The sequence below is a fragment of the Chionomys nivalis genome, chromosome 14 (assembly GCF_950005125.1).
Source record: "Chionomys nivalis chromosome 14, mChiNiv1.1, whole genome shotgun sequence".
In the NCBI taxonomy this organism is placed as follows: domain Eukaryota; kingdom Metazoa; phylum Chordata; class Mammalia; order Rodentia; family Cricetidae; genus Chionomys; species Chionomys nivalis.
In genome coordinates this window covers 58,471,536-58,490,943 of record NC_080099.1, presented here as the reverse complement: position 1 = coordinate 58,490,943, position 19,408 = coordinate 58,471,536, and the positions used below count along the sequence as shown (strand labels likewise).

Genomic DNA, 19,408 nt, shown 5'->3' with positions numbered 1-19,408 from the left:
GATAAGTACCATATACCAAACCTAAACCAAGACCAGGTGAACGATCTTAATAGACCTGTTAGTCGCGAAGAATTAGAAACAGTTATCTAAAATCTCCCTTCCAAAAAAAGCCCAGGGCCAGATGGTTTCAATGCAGAATTCTACCAGAACTTCCAAGAAGAGCTAATACCTATACTTCTTAATGTATTTCACAATATAGAAACAGAAGAGTCATTGCCAAATTCCTTTTATGAAGCTACAGTTACCCTGATACCAAAACCACACAAAGACCCAACCAAGAAAGAGAATTACAGGCCTATCTCACTCATGAACATCGACGCAAAAATTCTCAATAAAATACTGGCAAACCGAATCCAAGAACACATTAGAAAAGTTATCCATTATGATCAAGTAGGCTTCATTCCAGAGATGCAGGGCTGGTTCAACATACGCAAATCTATCAATGTAATCAACCATATAAATAAACTGAAAGAAAAAAACCATATGATCATTTCATTAGATGCTGAAAAAGCATTCGACAAAATTCAACACTCCTTTATGATAAAGTTCTTGGAGAGATTAGGGATACAAGGGGCATACCTAAATATAATAAAAGCTATTTACAGCAAGCCGACAGCTAACATTAAATTAAATGGAGAAAAACTCAAAGCCATCCCACTAAAATCAGGAACACGACAAGGATGTCCACTCTCTCCATACCTCTTCAATATAGTGCTTGAAGTTCTAGCAATAGCAATAAGACAACATAAGGGGATCAAGGGGATCCGTATTGGAAAGGAAGAAGTTAAGCTTTCATTATTTGCAGATGATATGATAGTATACATAACCGACCCCAAAAACTCTACCAAAGAACTCCTACAGCTGATAAACACCTTTGGTAATGTGGCAGGATACAAAATCAACTCCAAAAAATCAGTTGCCTTCCTATACACTAAGGATAAGGAAGCAGAGAGGGAAATCAGAGAAGCATCACCTTTCACGATAGCCACAAATAGCATAAAATACCTTGGGGTAACTCTGACCAAGGAAGTGAAAGATCTATTTGGCAAGAACTTTAAGTCTTTGAAGAAAGAAATTGAAGAGGACACCAGAAAATGGAAGGACCTCCCTTGCTCTTGGATTGGGAGGATCAACATAGTAAAAATGGCAATTCTACCAAAAGCAATCTATAGATTCAACGCAATCCCCATCAAAATCCCATCAAAATTCTTCACAGATCTGGAGAAGACAATAATCAACTTTATATGGAAAAACAAAAAACCCAGGATAGCCAAAACAATCTTATACAATAAAGGATTGTCTGGAGGCATTACCATCCCTGACTTCAAACTCTATTACAGAGCTACAGTACTGAAAACGGCTTGGTACTGGCATAAAAACAGAGAAGTCGACCAATGGAATAGAATAGAAGACCCTGACTTTAGCCCACAAACCTATGAACACCTGATTTTCGATAAAGGAGCTAAAAGTATACAATGGAAAAAAGAGAGCATCTTCAACAAATTGTGCTGGCAAAACTGGAAGTCAATCTGTAGAAGAATGAAAATAGATCCATATATATCACCATGCACAAAACTCAAGTCCAAATGGATTAAAGACCTCAATATCAGTCCAAACACACTGAATCTGATAGAAGAGAAAGTGGGAAGTACTCTACAACACATGGGCACAGGAGAACACTTCCTACGTACAACCCCAGCAGCACAAACACTAAGGACATCATTGAATAAATGGGACCTCCTGAGACTGAGAAGCTTCTGTAAAGCAAAGGACACTGTCACTAAGACAGAAAGGCAACCCACTGACTGGGAGAAGATCTTCACCAACCCCGCAACTGACAAAGGTCTGATATCCAAAATATACAAAGAACTCAAGAAATTAGACCGTAAAAGGTTAATCAATCCAATTATAAAATGGGGCACTGAGCTGAACAGAGACTTTTCAACAGAAGAAGTTCAAATGGCCAAAAGTCACTTAAGATCATGCTCAACTTCCTTAGCAATCAGGGAAATGCAAATCAAGACAACATTAAGATACCATCTTACACCGGTCAGAATGGCTAAAATCAAAAACACCAATGATAGCCTCTGCTGGAGAGGTTGTGGAGAAAGGGGCACTCTCATCCATTGCTGGTGGGAATGCAAACTTGTGCAACCACTTTGGAAAGCAGTGTGGCGGTTTCTCAGGAAAGTCGGGTTCAACCTACCTCTTGACCCAGCAATACCACTATTGGGAATATACCCAAGAGATGCCCAAACATACAACAAAAGTATATGCTCAACTATGTTCATAGCAGCATTGTTTGTAATTGCCAGAACCTGGAAACAACCTAGATGTCCTTCAATGGAAGAATGGATGAAGAAAATATGGAATATATACATATTAGAGTACTACTCAGCAGTAAAAAACAATGACTTCTTGAATTTTGCATACAAATGGACGGAAATAGAAAACACTATCCTGAGTGAGGTAAGCCAGACCCAAAAAGAGGAACATGGGATGTACTCACTCATATTTGGTTTCTAGCCATAAATAAAGGACATTGAGACTATAAATCGTGACTCTAGAGAAGCTAAATAAGAAGGTGAACCCAAAGAAAAACATATAAGCATCCCCCTGAATATTAACCTTCATCAGGCGATGAAAGAAGACAGAGACAGAGACCAACATTGGAGCACTGGACTGAAGTCTCACGATCCAAAGGAGGAGCAGAAGGAGAGTGAGCACGAGCAAGGAACTCAGGACGGCGAGGGGTGCACCCACACACTGAGGCAATGGGGATGTTGTATCGGGAACTCACCAAGGCCAGCTGGCCGGGGACTGAAAAAGCATGGGACAAAACCGGTCTCGCTGAACATAATGGACAATGAGGACTACTGAGAACTGAAGAACAATGGCAATGGGTTCTTGATCCTATTGCATGCAATGGCTTTGTGGGAGCCCAGGTAGTTTGGATGCTCACCTTAATAGACCTGGATGGAGGTGGGTGGTCCTTGGACCTCCCACAGGGCAGAGAAACCTGCTTGCTCTTTGGGCTGAGGAGGAAGGAAGACTTGATTGGGGGAGGGGGAGGGAATGGGAGGTGGTGGCGGGGAAGAGGCAGAAATCTTTAATAATTAAATTAATTAATTAATAAAAAAATCAGCAAGAAAAAAAGAAAAAAAAAGAGATATGAAATTTTAACTCTAATCAATGAATCACACATTTCTAAACACTAATAGAATTATCAAATGCATTATTGAACAAAAATTATGGAGTATATATATTTTACATGTTTTAAAAGCTAATTTTGGGTGGAAGTTGAGGTGACTGTTGAAAATGAATCTGCATGTATTTTTTTCTTTTCTTTTTCTAGACATTTCCACACACAGAGATACTGTTAAAAAGTTGTTGATCCAATAATGAAATAGTCATGAATGACATAACCTTCAGTAGATGGAAGAGCATGTATGTGATGGTGTTCCCGTAACATCACATCCTTCACGGATATCATAGTTATATTTATGGAAGCACACCAATCTTCACGCAATGGAACAGTCACTTAGTGACACATTTCTGAGAATGTGTCCCTGCATGACTACACCAAACACAACACCAAACCCTATTTGCCAATAAACAAAACAAATAAACAAAAAAACCCAAAGAACAACAACAAACCCCCTACTTGGCTGCATTGGTTCAGGTGACATAGCACAGTCATAGCACTACCTAAGGACACTGTGTTCATGAAGTTACTGTCCAATAATAGGAGGTGTTAAGAGCAGAAATACACATTTTCTGTTGTAAACCTTCGGTTCTAAAGCCGATTAATATGAAGAGCAGACAATTATAAGGATGTACCTCAGCTTTCTTTGACATCCTTCTTATTGTTTTTTATGGAAAAATAAACGAAAAAAGCAACAACTCACCGTGACTACGAAAAGAAAAATCTCTTGTAAAAATTTTGAGTTAAATCGGGTACAAATATCCACTTACAAAAAAAAATATCAGAAGTAGTTCACAATACAGTCTTTAATTTAGAAAACCAAGTAGATTGCTTTGTAAAAAAAAATGACCCTACCAACGGGAATCAGCTGCATCATTAAACCGAAGCTTCAAGACTGCTCTCAGGGCAGCTACTCTCCTCAGCTGTCCTGTACCAGGCACCCTCAGAAAGAAAGTGTCAGACACTTCAGGCAAAATAACAGCCCAGAGGAGGAAAGGTGGTTTGCTGCTGCTCAAGGAATCATAGCATCTGAGATGTAAAGGTGAAGAGCTCACAGGGTGGCATTTTTATCGGGGATCTGTTTAAATGGGTTTCATAGGATGAAAGTAACAAACAGGCAGTCTCAGAATCCAGGAGTCAGTGTATGTTAGCTCTGGAGATGCTTCCTGAAACTCTGAACCACAGCCATCGCACGCCCAAGCTGAATTCACAAAAAGGTCCCTTGCCTCCAGAGCAACTCTGAGGACCACATGCTTCCTCAATTTAAGCAAATTCAAATGTAATCAACGTCTTTAGGTGAATTTAACCCAAAAATATTTTTAAGCCTATTAAACTATTTAAACATGAAAACATGATTTCTTTAAATGAAAAACAGGGGTAAAGCCGGGCGATGGTGGCGCACGCCTTTAATCTCAGCACTCGGGAGGCAGAGGCAGGTGACTCTCTTGTGAGTTCGAGGCCAGCCTGGTCTACAGAGCTAGTTCCAGGACAGGCTCCAAAGCCACAGAGAAACCCTGTCTCTAAAAAAAATACAAAAACAGGGGTAAAATGTTTCCTATGCAAAGACCATGATTTTCACATATTTCTTATATTTTTGTTTTCTTTTTAATCAGAGTCTATGTATTTTCTGTCTTTATGTTTTTACTAAGTGAGGGAAGCAACATGGCCTGCAAATGAGCCAAAGAAACTATTCTACACTGATCATGAAATAAGTCTCTCATAAATTCTTCATTCAGTGTCTGTCTTCTTGACCTTTGCTTAATTATCTGACCCAGCGCAAGACATTTTCCTGCCTTTCTTCTCTCTCCCCAATATATCAGAATTTGATAAATAGATTGCAAATCTTCCGTAAACATATCAAATTAAAACAAAATAGAAAGACTTTAATTTTCAGTCTCCATTTTATATGATGCTCAAAAAAGACATTATGTAAACCTGCCCATGTTACAATTTCTGGAATTTCAAAAAGCCACAGCATACTACTTCAGACTCTTGAGCAAAGATTCTCAACTTGATGCTAAAGAAAACTGGAACAGTTTGCTCTAACTTTTAATATTGTTGTGTGTTCAGATTTTAAAAATGACCTTGGTTAGGTTTTAGCGGATAGTGAGGCTGAGACAGGAGGACTAGAAATTTGAGGCTAGCCTGGACTACATGGATCCCTGTTAAAATGAAATAACACGCAGAAAATACAAGGACAATAAAAGATTTTAGATATAGTAAAATGGAAGTTTTAGCCAATTATTAAAATAGGAGTTTATATCACAATTTCTCCCAACATTTTGGACACATCTGATTTATGGGTACAAAAAAGCTCTCTGTAACAATACAATAGTACCCTTCACTGTCTGACACCACGTGCAGTTATTTAAATTTAAATTATATGTTATTCATATTGAAATGCTCCCCACTCAGACTAGCCGTCTGTTGGGTCCACAGTATGGACTGTGAGCACCATATGGAGCCACACAATCCTAGAATATCCCCATCCTCAGAGATGCCCACTGTGTCACACTTCCTACTCTTTCTCCAAACTTCTCTTTAAAACATCTCCCTGTGCTTTCCCCTTAACAGCCAGATTCTGCTTTGCACAGAATCTAGCTGTTTGTAACTGTAGAACTGTTTGAACTCTAGCTACAAAGGATGTCTTTGTCATATCTGGAGAAGTTACACTTGTCTCTAGGGGGAAACATGTGACTAACAATAGTCAGTAGCTGTATGGAGGCTTCTAGAAATCTGCCCAGTGAGTCAGGGATCAACAGTGTGGAGGCTGAGAAGCTCTGCCCCATAAACTCTACAATGGACTCACAATGGGATGCTCACCCAAAATTAGATTAGCTACAACACAAAGACACTCCAAAGACTAATATACACCATCCACAAGGAAGTAATATATCCCAAACTAACCTAGACTTAGGACTTAAAACATAGGAGTAACTTTAAAAAGACACATATTTTAAAATGTTATCACTATAAATTCTTATTTTTAAAGAGCAAAATGGTTTCTCATACAAGCTAGATAGATCATTTTCATTTCTTCATATTATATCTTACATGAAAGTTGGGGCTATGACTTTTAAATATTTTATTTATTTATTTATTTACCATTATATACAAAGATACACACACATATATGTTGACACATGCAATATTTTATAGACACATGCCAATAAACACACATATACAAATATATAATCTTGTAAAAGATGGATAATTAGGTATGAATCACATAAGATAAAGAGCAAACTATAATTATAAAATATGATAAAATAGTACAAGTGTATGTAAGTGTGTGGTTGTGTGCACATACACATGCACATAGGGGTATAAGTAATTACACAGTGTGGTGGTAGCATGAATTACTTAGGAGAATTCCATCATTGGGAAAAAGATATGGAAATATCTAAATTTCATTTTGCAAACTGTAATTATGCTGGAAAGCTACACCTTAATTATTTAAATGATGGAACATGTAAGAACTATATGAAATGGAGCACATGACAGGAAACTCAGTATGAGAACACTTATGAATTAATAATTCTTGCAAAACAGAAGAGAAAGGGTAATAAATGAGAAAGTAATGTAGTTTCATATGGTAATGAGTTCTTTGAAGAATATTAACAATTTGGAGATAGACAGAGGGAGGTGGACCTTAGGCAGACATATTTTTATAGATATCAGGTCTTGAAAAAGAAAACTGAGGATTCGTGTGGGTGCAAATGGAATTGGAAGAAACATTAGATTCCCTCTCCCAAGTGGTGAGGACAGAGTTAAGGATACACCCATCATCTGTGAGCAGAAAGTGGCCAGGAGCTCACAGAGATGACAGGAAAGCAAAGGTCTCATTATCTTGCTTTCAGGTCATACGCAAATGTCCCCAACATGGAGTTCTCTTTCCCTCATTCTAGAAATGTATAAGTGGGGTGGAAATCACATCATCACGATTAATAAGAAAGAGAATAATGATCTATGAGAAAGGGGGAAACCTCTCATGCCCTAGAAGGAGAGATGACCCCAAGGAAAACTCAATGGGTAGTGTGAGCCAGAGCACCTAATATCTAAGAGGAGGGTTGGAAGGAGGTCAGTGAAGATCAACCAAGGTTCATATGCAGCAGGCATCAACACACAGCAGTGTTTTCCCCAGAAATAACACTGGGTGTCGTTCCATGCATCTTATTAAATCAGTATAGGTTTTAATCACAGGAATTGTGCCCTAGCAAAAGATCTACAACTGGCAATTCCAATTAAGAAAGCAATGAGTTTTTGTAATTAGAGGCATCACCCTGAAATGTACATTCTCTAAATTATATATGAAAAGAATGAGAACATAAACAGGTAAATTGCATTGATTACAGTATACATATATAATAACTGATAAATATAATAACTGATATATGCACATGATATATGTGCATATATCAGTTATTCTGTGATGCTGGCATCATTGAATATCTATTTATTTTATAACAAAGTGACAAGAATTTCTTTATAGTTTTTTCAAATGAAAGCCCTTTTTCTGAACAGCTCTTCTACTGTATAGCAAGTCAGACATAATCTTGAAGTCACTGACAACAGTCTCTTTCTTATTAATCGTGATGATGTGATTTCCACCCCACTTATACACTTCTAAAATGAGGGAAAGAGAACTCCATGTTGGGGACATTTGCATATTCAACACAAGGGATATCTTAAGTCTTTCTGACGTCCATTAAATGTGAAATCATCCTGAAACTCTGGCAACTTTTAAAGATATGTTTTAATAACAAGTTTCATAAAAAAACAAAAACATCAACATAAAAAATAAAGAAAAGATTTTTTCCTATTTACTGATATAGTGAAAAAACTTACCAGTCAAAAGAATCATATATACATAGACTGAACTAATAAAACAATTACATTTTCCAGTTTCTGTTTACACAATTTCATTTTACACTGGCTATTATATGTACTTGTACCAAATTTGATATTTGCAATGACAGAAATCGCAGAGTTTTTGAAGGTTTTAGAGCCTAAAGCACTGACTTTCAGTTGAATTTTCTATAATATTCAGATTTGTTCCCAGATCAACAGTGGGAAGAGTTAGGAATCTTCTTGAGATTCTGGGATAGAAAATGACAATCTTAACTGGGCAGTGGTGGCACATGCTTTTAATCCCAGCACTTGGGAGGCAGAGACAGGTGGATCTCTGTGAGTTTGAGGACAACCTGGTCTACAAGAGCTAGTTCCAGGACAGGAACCAAAAGCTATGGAGAAACCCTGTCTCGAAAAATCAAAAAAAAAAAAAAAAAAAAAAAAGTAAAGAAAATGACAATCTTTACTTCCTTCCCTTTGGTCAGGAGCCCAGGATCAAAGCAAAGTAAAATTTCCCTACAATATATCTATGATGAGATTGTCCTTTGATATATGGTCTTTTATATTTGGGACTAGGTTGATAGGTTAAAGAAAATTTAATCATCTTTAAACTCTTGATTTACTCAAAAATAAATGATAATATAAGAAACCATCATGATAGACATCCAACTACTCTCCTGCAGCACATTCTATATTTGAGGAGCAAAACAGGAATGTACTTGGATTTCATAACATCTTTTTATAAATCAGTCTAACACTTTAATTTTGAAAAGAGTACTTAAATCTAAAAATAATAAAGTGGATGACATAACCCGAGTGCCCAGAAAAAGTCTCCATAGAAACAGATTTTTTTTTTAAATGGACACAAGAATGAAGAGGTGGTTCTGATTTTAATAGATTCTTACTCATTGCTAGGCTTCAATGCTTTGTTTATTCATTTGTTCAGTATGAAAGGCTTACCATCTTGCTGGCCATGGAGAGTCTGGGGACTTTGCATTCTTTCTTCCAGATTCGAGCTAAGGTCAGAGTTCACGGCTGACATCCTTGTTGAATCACTCATATCAAATTCATCACTTTCTATAGAACTTTCATCCTGAAATGGTTTGAAAATACAGTTAGGCATCATAAAATGTAACTGTGTGACAATAATTATTCTGTCTGTGTGGTCAATGAGAGGCTTGATGGGAAACCTCCTTCAGCCAATGGCCTTTGAGAGGCTGGACCAGGTTGAGGAGTGACTTTGAGATACCAAAAAGCTGCGGTCCTGCCCACTCGTTTCTCCTCATTTCCTGTGCTCCACACCTAATTGTTGGACCCCCATTTCTGTTCCGTGAGTTTCCTTTTTAAATAAAGAAAAACCTCAGTATTTCTATTTGGATTAGCTTGGAATTAACTTGTGCTCCCCCCATTTGACGTGTTCTGTGTCAGAGGTTATCCAATCTGTAATCATCAGGTTCTAAATGTGGTTCTCACTGATAAATGTTTGGAACAGTAAATGATGAAATAATTTCTCCCTTAAAGACCTGTCAAGGATTTTGAATACATAAGCACAGCATTACGCACGCTACCATTGTAAAGGTAGAATAATTTGTTAAGAGAAGAAGCAATTTAGGAATTAAGCCTGAACATTAAAATAAAAATGTTCTTAATGAATTTGTCTTAAAAGAGGTGACCATAAAACATGATGGAAAAGAAAATGTAAGTTTTACTATAAACAAAATGACTTAGTAAAAATTATAAGCACTGATCATATAATGCAGTGATAATTTTTTATCAGCAAACAGAATGGACTCCAATAATAAACCATATGTATAGATTCAATGTATTTGATACAGAGAAGGAATTCTAACATCTTTTACAAATAAGTATAATAGATGATTCATAGATGATAGATAAATAGATAGATAGATAGATAGATAGATAGATAGATAGATAGATAGATAGATGATAGATAGACAGACAATTATGGAGGATACATAGGTGATAGATATGTGGGATACATCATGGATAGGTTGGTAGATACCAAATAAATAAATCATATGGTTATAGATGATAGATAAATAGATAAATTATATATGGATAGGTGGTCCATAGAGGAGAGATAAATGATTTTATGTAGGTAAATAATACAAAGCTATCTTATAAGCAGAGAGAACACTGAAATCACAAAAGGAGTTCTAAATAACATGGCATAAAACTCTTTCACTAAAAACCAGGTCACAAAAGTGTATACCATATGGATAAGTCAGAAAAAATGTAAGTGAGATAGGTATACTTTATTATTTTTGAGGATATAAGATAATTACAACATTGTTCTATACTCTTTCTTCCCTCCAAACCTCATATACACCTCTCATTGCTCTGTTTCAAATTCATGACCTCTTTTTCCTTCTTTTGTTATATGTATATATGTATGAGTATACACATGCATGTTCTTAAGTATCACTCACTTGTTCTGTATAATGTAAATTATATGAATGTTTTCAGGATCTGATTACTTCGTATTGAGTAACCAATTGGTGTGTTCTTTCATAGGGAAGACTATCTTTCCAAATCTCCACATTCTTGTAGTTTTTGTTTAGGACTGAAATCTTGCAAGCTTCCAAAGGAGGGGGTAACCAACAGTCCTACCCTGCTATGACACCTATGAGCAATTCAGCTACTAGCATGACATGGTGCTGTAGGAAGTCTTACAACCATTGGTGACCCACACACTGGGGTGTGGCCTCTTATACTATCTAAGCCAATGTTGAGTATGTGTTTGTCATCTTTCTGGTTGCTAGATTTGGGTTCTGTTCTCCATTCAAGTAGAGGATTCTGATTTATGAGTTTACCCCTAAATAAATAACCAATTATTTCTCAATTCTGAGCTAGTGTGGTATTTCTTTTAAGTGTCTTTGCACATTTGGCACCCAACGTGAGACACAAATCCATGATGCTGAGATTAATAGTCTCATGTTCTACCGACTGAGTTAGAATATTGTATGCATGCATGCTTCTGCCTCTGTTTAAAACATTTTTATATATTGATATATTTATCATATTGCAATGTACATTTCTAACTCTGATCAAGATATGTATACATTGCTTGCAGTTTGAGGTCATTGTCCTCACTTGTTGCGCATTTGTTTATTGTATAATATTCTAATATGAGGTCTTAGTCTATAAGTTATATAGGTATTAAGAATTATAGATCAATAGTCATCTGTCATACTTAAAGTTAGACTAATCAGGTTTCTTAGATACATAAAGATTATATTATGCATAGATAGGTAATCTTCAACCACTTGAAAGAACTGAAGAATATGGCATTTAAATAACTTAGGGTTTTGTTGAAGTGAGACACGATTGTTCCTGGCAGCATCGATCTATTCCTGAGAGAATGTTGAGCACCGAAGACACACCACTTGGAGCTTGTTTTCTTCTTGACAAAACTGGCTTTTGGGCAAAGAATTGCCTATGCCTCAACCACTGACAAGATACATAGTTTCCAGAAATGAATAAGCAGGACTGTCAAATATTGCCAAGACAGGGTAAGACAGTTTTCAAAATTTTCCTGCCTCTGAAAATGGTCTGTCAGTTATTCTAGGCCTTAGCCAAAGTTGGTTACTTCAACATTGCAAATGAAACTTTGGGTGATTGCCCAGGTAGCCAGTTGTCTCTGTCATTTGTTGCACATTTGGAAAGTTGCTTGATTGCACTTCCTGCTTACTTAAGTAATATTATTTCCCTTCTTGGATCTTCAATGGGGCTGAAGACTAGATAGTTGTACATACTTTCCTCTCATGACTTGGCCAATTTATTTATTATACTAGCTAGGATAGAATAATTATTGAATATATTTGTTCTTATTGTACATAATTTTGCATTAGGCTTAGAACTCTCTTATTTAAACAAAGGAAGAGGTGCTATAGGAAGTCTTACAGCCAGTGGTTACCTGCCCACTGGGGCATGGCCTCTTATACTGTATAAGCATGCCATGCATCCGCTCTCTTTCCAGTTGCTGGATTCAGTTTCTGTTCCATTCAATCAGAGGATTGTGATTTTGAGTTTACCCCTAAATAAATAACCATCTATTTCTCAATTCTGAGCTAGTGTGGGATTTCTTTTAAGCGTCCTTCCACAACACAGTACGTATGTAGTAGTGGCATACATACAAGCACACTAACAAACAGCTCCTAATTGGACTTAGGACCTACTTATCAAAAGGAAAAAACATGCCTGGTACTGGAACCCTAGCTAACTACTCAGTGCTACTGAAGGCACACATATTGGTAGGGAATCTATACTCACTAATTTACTAAACCAGAATAATTCCTAACAATAAGTCTAAACATTTGTCCTTAAACTACAGATAAGTATAGTCATCACCACTCATCAAGAAAAGTTCTCTTAGACAGTAGGATGCTCAGTTCCAATTTCACTGAAGCAAAGAGTTTGCCATTATACTTCAAAGTAATTTCTTTGCTGATTATAAGATGCTGTTGGTTTTATGTAGTTTAAAAAAGGAAATTAAGAACTTTTCCTATTCAAAGAAGCTATTTCTTCAACCTTGGGGTACTTCAGATTTCATGGTTAAGAGGCAAGTACTTTACCCACTGTTCCAACTTTAATAGATGTCTTTGTAAGTAAATATTTTAAATACTCAGCATTTATTATTTTTTGCTGGGGGCCACTATTGTACACCCAGAAGAAAGTTTGCCTGAGCCCTTTGCCTCCTTCCATCATGGGCATCTGTTCTGAGGATTGAACTCAGGTCATCAAGATTGTCAGTCAACACCTTGTACCTGCTGAACTATCGTGCCAGATCAAGTATTTCATATATAACACAAATAGCTAATGAGATAAAACTATTTCTATAGGATTTATGGACATGTAAAATGTGTGTGTGTTTGTATAATGAAGGGCAAGATGCAAAGTCTCAATCATGTTCCCTGTTCTGTGAAATGACTGCAAAAAATGCTGAGCATTGTAGGTATCATCATTAAATGACACTTATCAGCATATATTTTTAGAAGTTTGGACAAAAGATTAACAAACCTTCTTGTTAAATGTACTATTTCTTAATGTGGTTTCTATTGTTGTGAATAAAGACCATGAAGAAAAGCAAGTTATGAAATGAAAGGATGTGTTTGGCTCACATATCTCAAGTCACAGCCCACTGAGGAAAGTCAAGGCAGGAACCTGGAGGCAGGAGTTGAAACAAAGAACATAAGAAACAGTTCTTATTTGTTTGCCTCCCATGAAATCTTAGCTTGTCTTTTTTTTTTTCCTATATGAGCCCACAGTGGGCTGAACCCTCTCACATCAGCCATTAATCAAGAAAATGCTCCACAGGCTTGCCTGTAAGTAATCTGATAAAGGCATCTTCTAAATTGAGATTTCTCTTCCCAGATATGTCTAAGTTTGTGTCAGATTGACAAAAAACAACCAGTACACTTGCCACACAGTTTTGCTCTTTAAAAATACTAACTTTAAAGAATTTGTTATCATTGGTAAATTAACAATCAGAAAATTTATAATTTTCTTTAACATTACCCTATGAAGTATAAGTGGTTTATCATAATTATTGTTTTCAAATACTAGCTTTTAAAAATTTATAAAACCTGAATAAATGCATAATTTACAGTCTCAACTAAAACATGCACTCGTTCTATAATTTTATTCCAATTACTTTCCAATTCTTAATTAAATTATTCTTTCTAATGATATAAAATTTATAGAATTTTACAGAATTAATATTTACAGAATGTAGAATTATTATTTTGTCAGCATGGAAATAAATCAAGCTATAATCAGAGAAAACAAACGATTTCTAAGTGTTAAATTTTTCAAAGAAGCTTTTCTGAGACTAGAAAGTGTGATTGTTATTATTATGCCGTTGTTTCTCCAGGATCATTTTTAAACCACTTGTGAGAGACTTTCTACACAAGCCTCTGCTTGCTGTTGTAATATAACCAGGGGCAATCATTCAGGTGAGTCCATGTCTCATGGATTGAGATATCACCACGTCTTATCTATCTAAATGTAATTGAAAATTCATTTCCACATTTCTCAACATGCCTTTTCTCTACTCGCAAATCCAAGGCCAATGTCTACACCATAGTAAATAAGAGACCCAATTGCTACCATACAGCGCAGTGAAAATTTGATAATCCTTCATTATTAGTCTTGAAAATTTATCCAGTCATTCACTATCAGTAATAGTATGTATCCTAATGTTCAAACTTCTTCCTGTATTGCATCCCTGAAACTTTCTAATCAAAGCAAATAAATGTCTTCTAAAAGTTTTCGATAGTTATTATTTTCTACTCTGTCTTCTATACTCATAATTTGGACGTTAGATTTTTTCATGCTATCATGAAATTTTCTTATATTCTGTTAATTTAAAAATTTACCTGGCTGTCTTAAGAGAGGCATGCTTTGAGTGTGCCTGGGTTAGCTATATTTGTAGAGGGAGGTCACCAAAAAAGAGTCAGCCACACAGTCCTAGGTAGGCTGCCTAGGCTCCAGTGAATGACCTTACATTGTTGCACATAGTGGCATCACTAATTGAACTCAGTGGGTTTAAAAAGAGGACATAAAATTGGGAGTGTTTGGTTTGAATATGTGTGGCCTTTATAGACTCATGTGCTTGAATGGTTGGCCCAGACGGAGTGGTACTATTAGGAGTAGGTGTGGCCTTGTTGGAGGAAGTGTGCTCCTGTGGAGGCGGGCTTTGAGGTATCACATATGCTCAAGCCATGCCCAATGTCTTAGTCTTCTTCTGCTGCCTTTGGATCAAAATGTAGAATTCTCAGCTCCTTCTCCAGCACCATGTCTGCCAGCATGATACAAAGTCCCTCCACGATGATAATGGACTGAATCTCTGAAACTGTAAGCCAGCCTCAATGAAATGTTTTCCTTTGTAAACTGGCCTTGTCTCAGAGTCACACTGATAAATATCTCGAATATCACCATAGAACCTTCATCCAGTGATGGATGGAGATAGAGACAGAGACCCACATTGGAGCACTGGACTGAGCTCCCAAAGTCCAGTTGGAGAGCAGAAGGAAGGAGAAGATGAGCAAGGAAGTCAGGACCACAGGGGATGGTCCACCCACTGAGACAGTGTGCCTGAGCTAATGGGAGCTCACCAAATCCAGCCGGACTGGGACTGAACGAGCATGTGATCAAACTGAATTCTCTGAATGTGGCTGACAATGGGGACTGACTGAGAAGCCATTGATAATGGCACTGGGACTTGATTCTACTCCATGTACTGTTGTTTTGGGACCCTAGTCTATTTGGCTGCAAAGCTTCTTAGGCCTGGATGGATGGGGGGAGGGCCTTGGACTTCCCACAGGGCAGGGTGCTCTGCCCTCTCTCAAGCAGGGAGAAGGAGGTGTGGGGGAGTGGGAGGGGAATAGGAGGAGCGGAGGAAGTGGAAATTTTTGAATGGAAAAATAAAAAAATAAATAAAAATGAAAAAGAGTTTTCTTTATAAGAGTCTTGGTGTCTCTTCACAACAATAAAAACCCTAAGAAAGAGGGAGACGAAGGAATACCTGAGGGGAATTGTGAGGCAAAGGGGGCAAACATATTCAAAATGTTTTGCATGTATATATAAAATGTTCTAATAAACCCTTTTAAAAATGATTATAAGAAAGAATCATCATGAAGCTATGCATTTCTCTTTTTATTTTTAAGAATTATGAGTTTATGTTATTTTCATTGACCTAGATATTAAATGAAATGTTCTCATACCATCCAGATGAGTGAATCTGCTGAGATAGTGTAATTGAATGTCATCGAGTAACAAAGAATTTCCATAGAAGTTCATTCTGAATTTTTCATCCATGGAATAATAAGAAGTAATAATTTATGGTAATCCACTAACTTTTAAGGATTATATATACTAAATCAGTACCTGAAATCTACTTACCTTATTCCTCTCTAGGCTAGATCATATCTTATATCAACTATTTTAAATCAATAACAATAATTAAAATGCATGTGTTATACATTGAGCTCCAATATCAGATAAGTTCTGATTTAAACAACTTATCTGTTTTGTTAGGAAAAACCCTGGACTTTTCTAGATGTTAATGGAACATGAGTCAATTGTAACTATTAAATCAGACAGTACAGATAAAAGCTATAGAACAGGTTCCATGTTATCACTCACCTAAGGCATTCATTTTAAATGTATGGATCCATTTATAAAACATTTTAACAAAACCATAGCAAAGAACACTACCCTTGGCCTGGGGCAACAACACTTCTTTCTGCAACTCAGTCCCTTTTTTTCTGACTCTTTTTAAAACTTCATCACACACTAACTGCTCATGCAGAACCCATGGCTATTTCAGTTACTTGATCTTTACTTTCAAGATGGTTCCTCCAATGATCTTACTTCCCAGTCTTTAAAGCCAGGTTGCTCTCATAATCATAAATTGTATATTCATCATCAACAACTACAAATGTATAATCTCTTTTTTTAATTTTATTGATTAATTTTGTTGAGCAACAGCTTCATACAAGTATATAATATATTCTGATGATTCTATGCCTATGCACACCCTCTGTTATCCCCTTGCCTTCATCACATCCATTTCCATCTCCATGATTTGGGTTTCATTTTTGTGACCCACATAGTTTAACCAGGATCATCTATGTGACCGTTGGCTTGGAAATGTCCGCTTGGAAATTCTAATTTCCTAACACCTTTTCTGGGACCTACCTCTGCATCACCAGCTCTCCAATGACCAGGTTTCCAGAACATGGCTGAAGCCCTTGTATATAACCACATCTTTTATATTACTTAAATAACTGGTTTCGGTTTTCTCTCAATCTATTCATGCCCCCGCACAAATGAACACAATCGTGAGCATTTATTTAAATTACCTACATAATGTATCTCATGAATCAAATGTCTCATTCTTCACCATCTAAATTTCAACTTCTCCATTTTTTTCTTAAACTTCTGACAACTTCTCCAACAACCTTACTCTTGCTTCCTTTATCACTAAGGAACTTGGAGAAAACAGAGAAATATTTCATCAGGCTCCATCACTACTCACCTACCACTATCTGAAACCTCCTGTCTGTGGTCCGTTCTAAAGAAAAATCTCTCAGAGCAAGAAGAAAGATATGTTGCAGGAAGCAAAGCTGGAAGACCGGGGCATTCACGTCCTTTAACATTGGACATGGAACTACAGATTTAATATATTTCCTGTTATGTTCCAGTTTTGCTTTGGTCCAGTTTTCCAGCACTATGTGCAGATTCCTCCCTTCTGGTAATATAGATTCTGTATCATTGTATGTTGGCAGTATGTAATCAGCTTTTTTATTTTATTTTACAGAAGCTTACAGTTAAGATATTGCTGTGAATCTCAGAACAGACTTTGGGCTTTTAAACAGTCTTGAAACTGAAAAATTTTGGAAAATTTTGGTGTTAGATTAGAAACATCCTATATTACTATATGAATGAACACAAGCTTATGGGCCAAGAACCAGATTATGTTGGTTTGAATCAGAAGGTTTGAATACATAGCTCCCATTTGGTGGTACTGGCCTGGTAGACTTAGGACGTACAATTTAGCTAGTGGAAGTATGTAATTGGTGGCAAAGTTTTAGGTTTCAAAGCTACATGCCAGTCCTACTGTACTCTGCTTGGAGCTTGCAGTTAAAGAGGAAAGCCCTCAACTTACTGCCCACTCCTTTGCTCACTCAGCCATCATAGATTCTGAAACTATAAGTCAAAAAGAGCTTTCTATAAGTTGCCTTGGCCATGGTGTCTTATGACAGCAATAGAATATAACTAACAACACATGTCGTTTCTTTCAGTTTTGCTCAAATGATGCAATCTCTTTATTCATTCGATCACTCATTTATTCACTTTCAGGGTACTTGCCATTGAACCCAGGACCTCAAAAACAGGAGATGAGTTCTGTACTACTGATTTGCATTTTGAATAGATTCCTTTTGACATTCCTTTCTTTTTCTTTCTTCTTTTAAAGTTTAAACATCTTTTTACTTGCCTAGTCTTACTGTTTATTTTCCTTATTGTCTTTTCCTCTCACTGGAAGACATGCTTTATAAACACAGAATTTTTGTTCATTTATTTCTAAGAGTACCTAAAAGGTACTCAGTAAATACAGTGAAATTATTGGATTAATTCTTATTCAAATTTAAAAACAGCTTACAATCAAGATTACCTTGTTTGAGTTTCAGTTCAGTATGGCTTATCTTATTCAATTTCTTAAATCTGTAGTAGTTATAGTTTTCTAAAATTTGGTAAATACTCTAATAACAAGTAATTTCTTTGACTATTTTAAAACAGTATGCATTCAATTTAATATTCTCAAACTGTGATGATAAGGATAATTTCCCTAATTATAATTTTAAATGCTCTGCTTTTTAGTTCAAACATGTATTATGCTTTAGAGTCAGAAGGACTCAGAAAATGTGGGCTGTGAGGTTGGCACAAAGCTGATCATAATTGGGGCACAGAAATAAGCTTATTGACCTCCATATTAACTTCCTACAAATAATTTGGCAACGGTAACATTTCTATGAGACGTTATTTTTTTCAGTTCTGTAATGAACATGGTGTCAGTTGTTTCACTCTTAGTAACAGACAGACACATTTTGAAAATCTGACTTTGAGGTCTCTAGTATAATGACATTATTATGGTTAATTCAATCATTTATTGCTGGCCATTTGGTAATATTTAATGCAATATGTCCAATTCAGAGATATACTTAGAGAGTGAACCACAAATCTATGGAAGAAAAATAATGCTATAGTTTCAAGAAAAACTTTGAAAGTATAGCAAAAAAAAACCATAAAGATAGATTTAAATTTATGAATAAAAGAGTCCAAAGTAATTTTAATAGACTTTGCTCATATTTTACAAATAATCTAGTATTTTTAAAGTAAATATTTAACCACATTTTCTTTTACAGGGAAAGTTCAAGGAGGGAGGAATTAGCCTGAAGGTCTGTTTTCAGCATTGACAATCTGAATGTTTCTGCTCATCAGTGGTGATGACTAGTTGGTGTAGGAGGTCCTTCTGTTTGTGTGTTGCTTATATTGGTTAATGAATAAAGAAACTGCCTTGGCCTAGTTGACAGAGCAGAACTTAGGTAGGTGGAGAAAACAGAACTGAATGCTGGGAGGAAGAAGGGCAGAGAGAGAGAGAGAGAGAGACAGAGAAAGAGAGAGAGACGCAATGGATCCGCCAAAGACGAATTCTGCTTAGACTCTTTCCCTGGTAAACAACTGCCACATGGCGATATACAGATTAATAGAAATGGGTTAAATCAAGACGTGAGAGTTAGCCAATAAGAAGTTAGAGCTAATGGCCAA

The 19,408-nt window shown here is 36.4% G+C and overlaps 1 protein-coding gene across 7 annotated transcripts in view; it reads right to left on the bottom strand.

Moving 5' to 3' along the window:
• Nol4 (nucleolar protein 4) overlaps nt 1-19,408 on the bottom strand; it is a 372,059-nt gene that overhangs the window by 218,663 nt on the left and 133,988 nt on the right. For all 7 annotated transcript variants that reach the window (XM_057789161.1, XM_057789158.1, XM_057789164.1 and 4 more), the window contains one exon: nt 9,017-9,149. In XM_057789161.1, the coding sequence (XP_057645144.1) occupies nt 9,017-9,149 (133 nt within the window). The remainder of the gene's footprint in view (nt 1-9,016; nt 9,150-19,408) is intronic.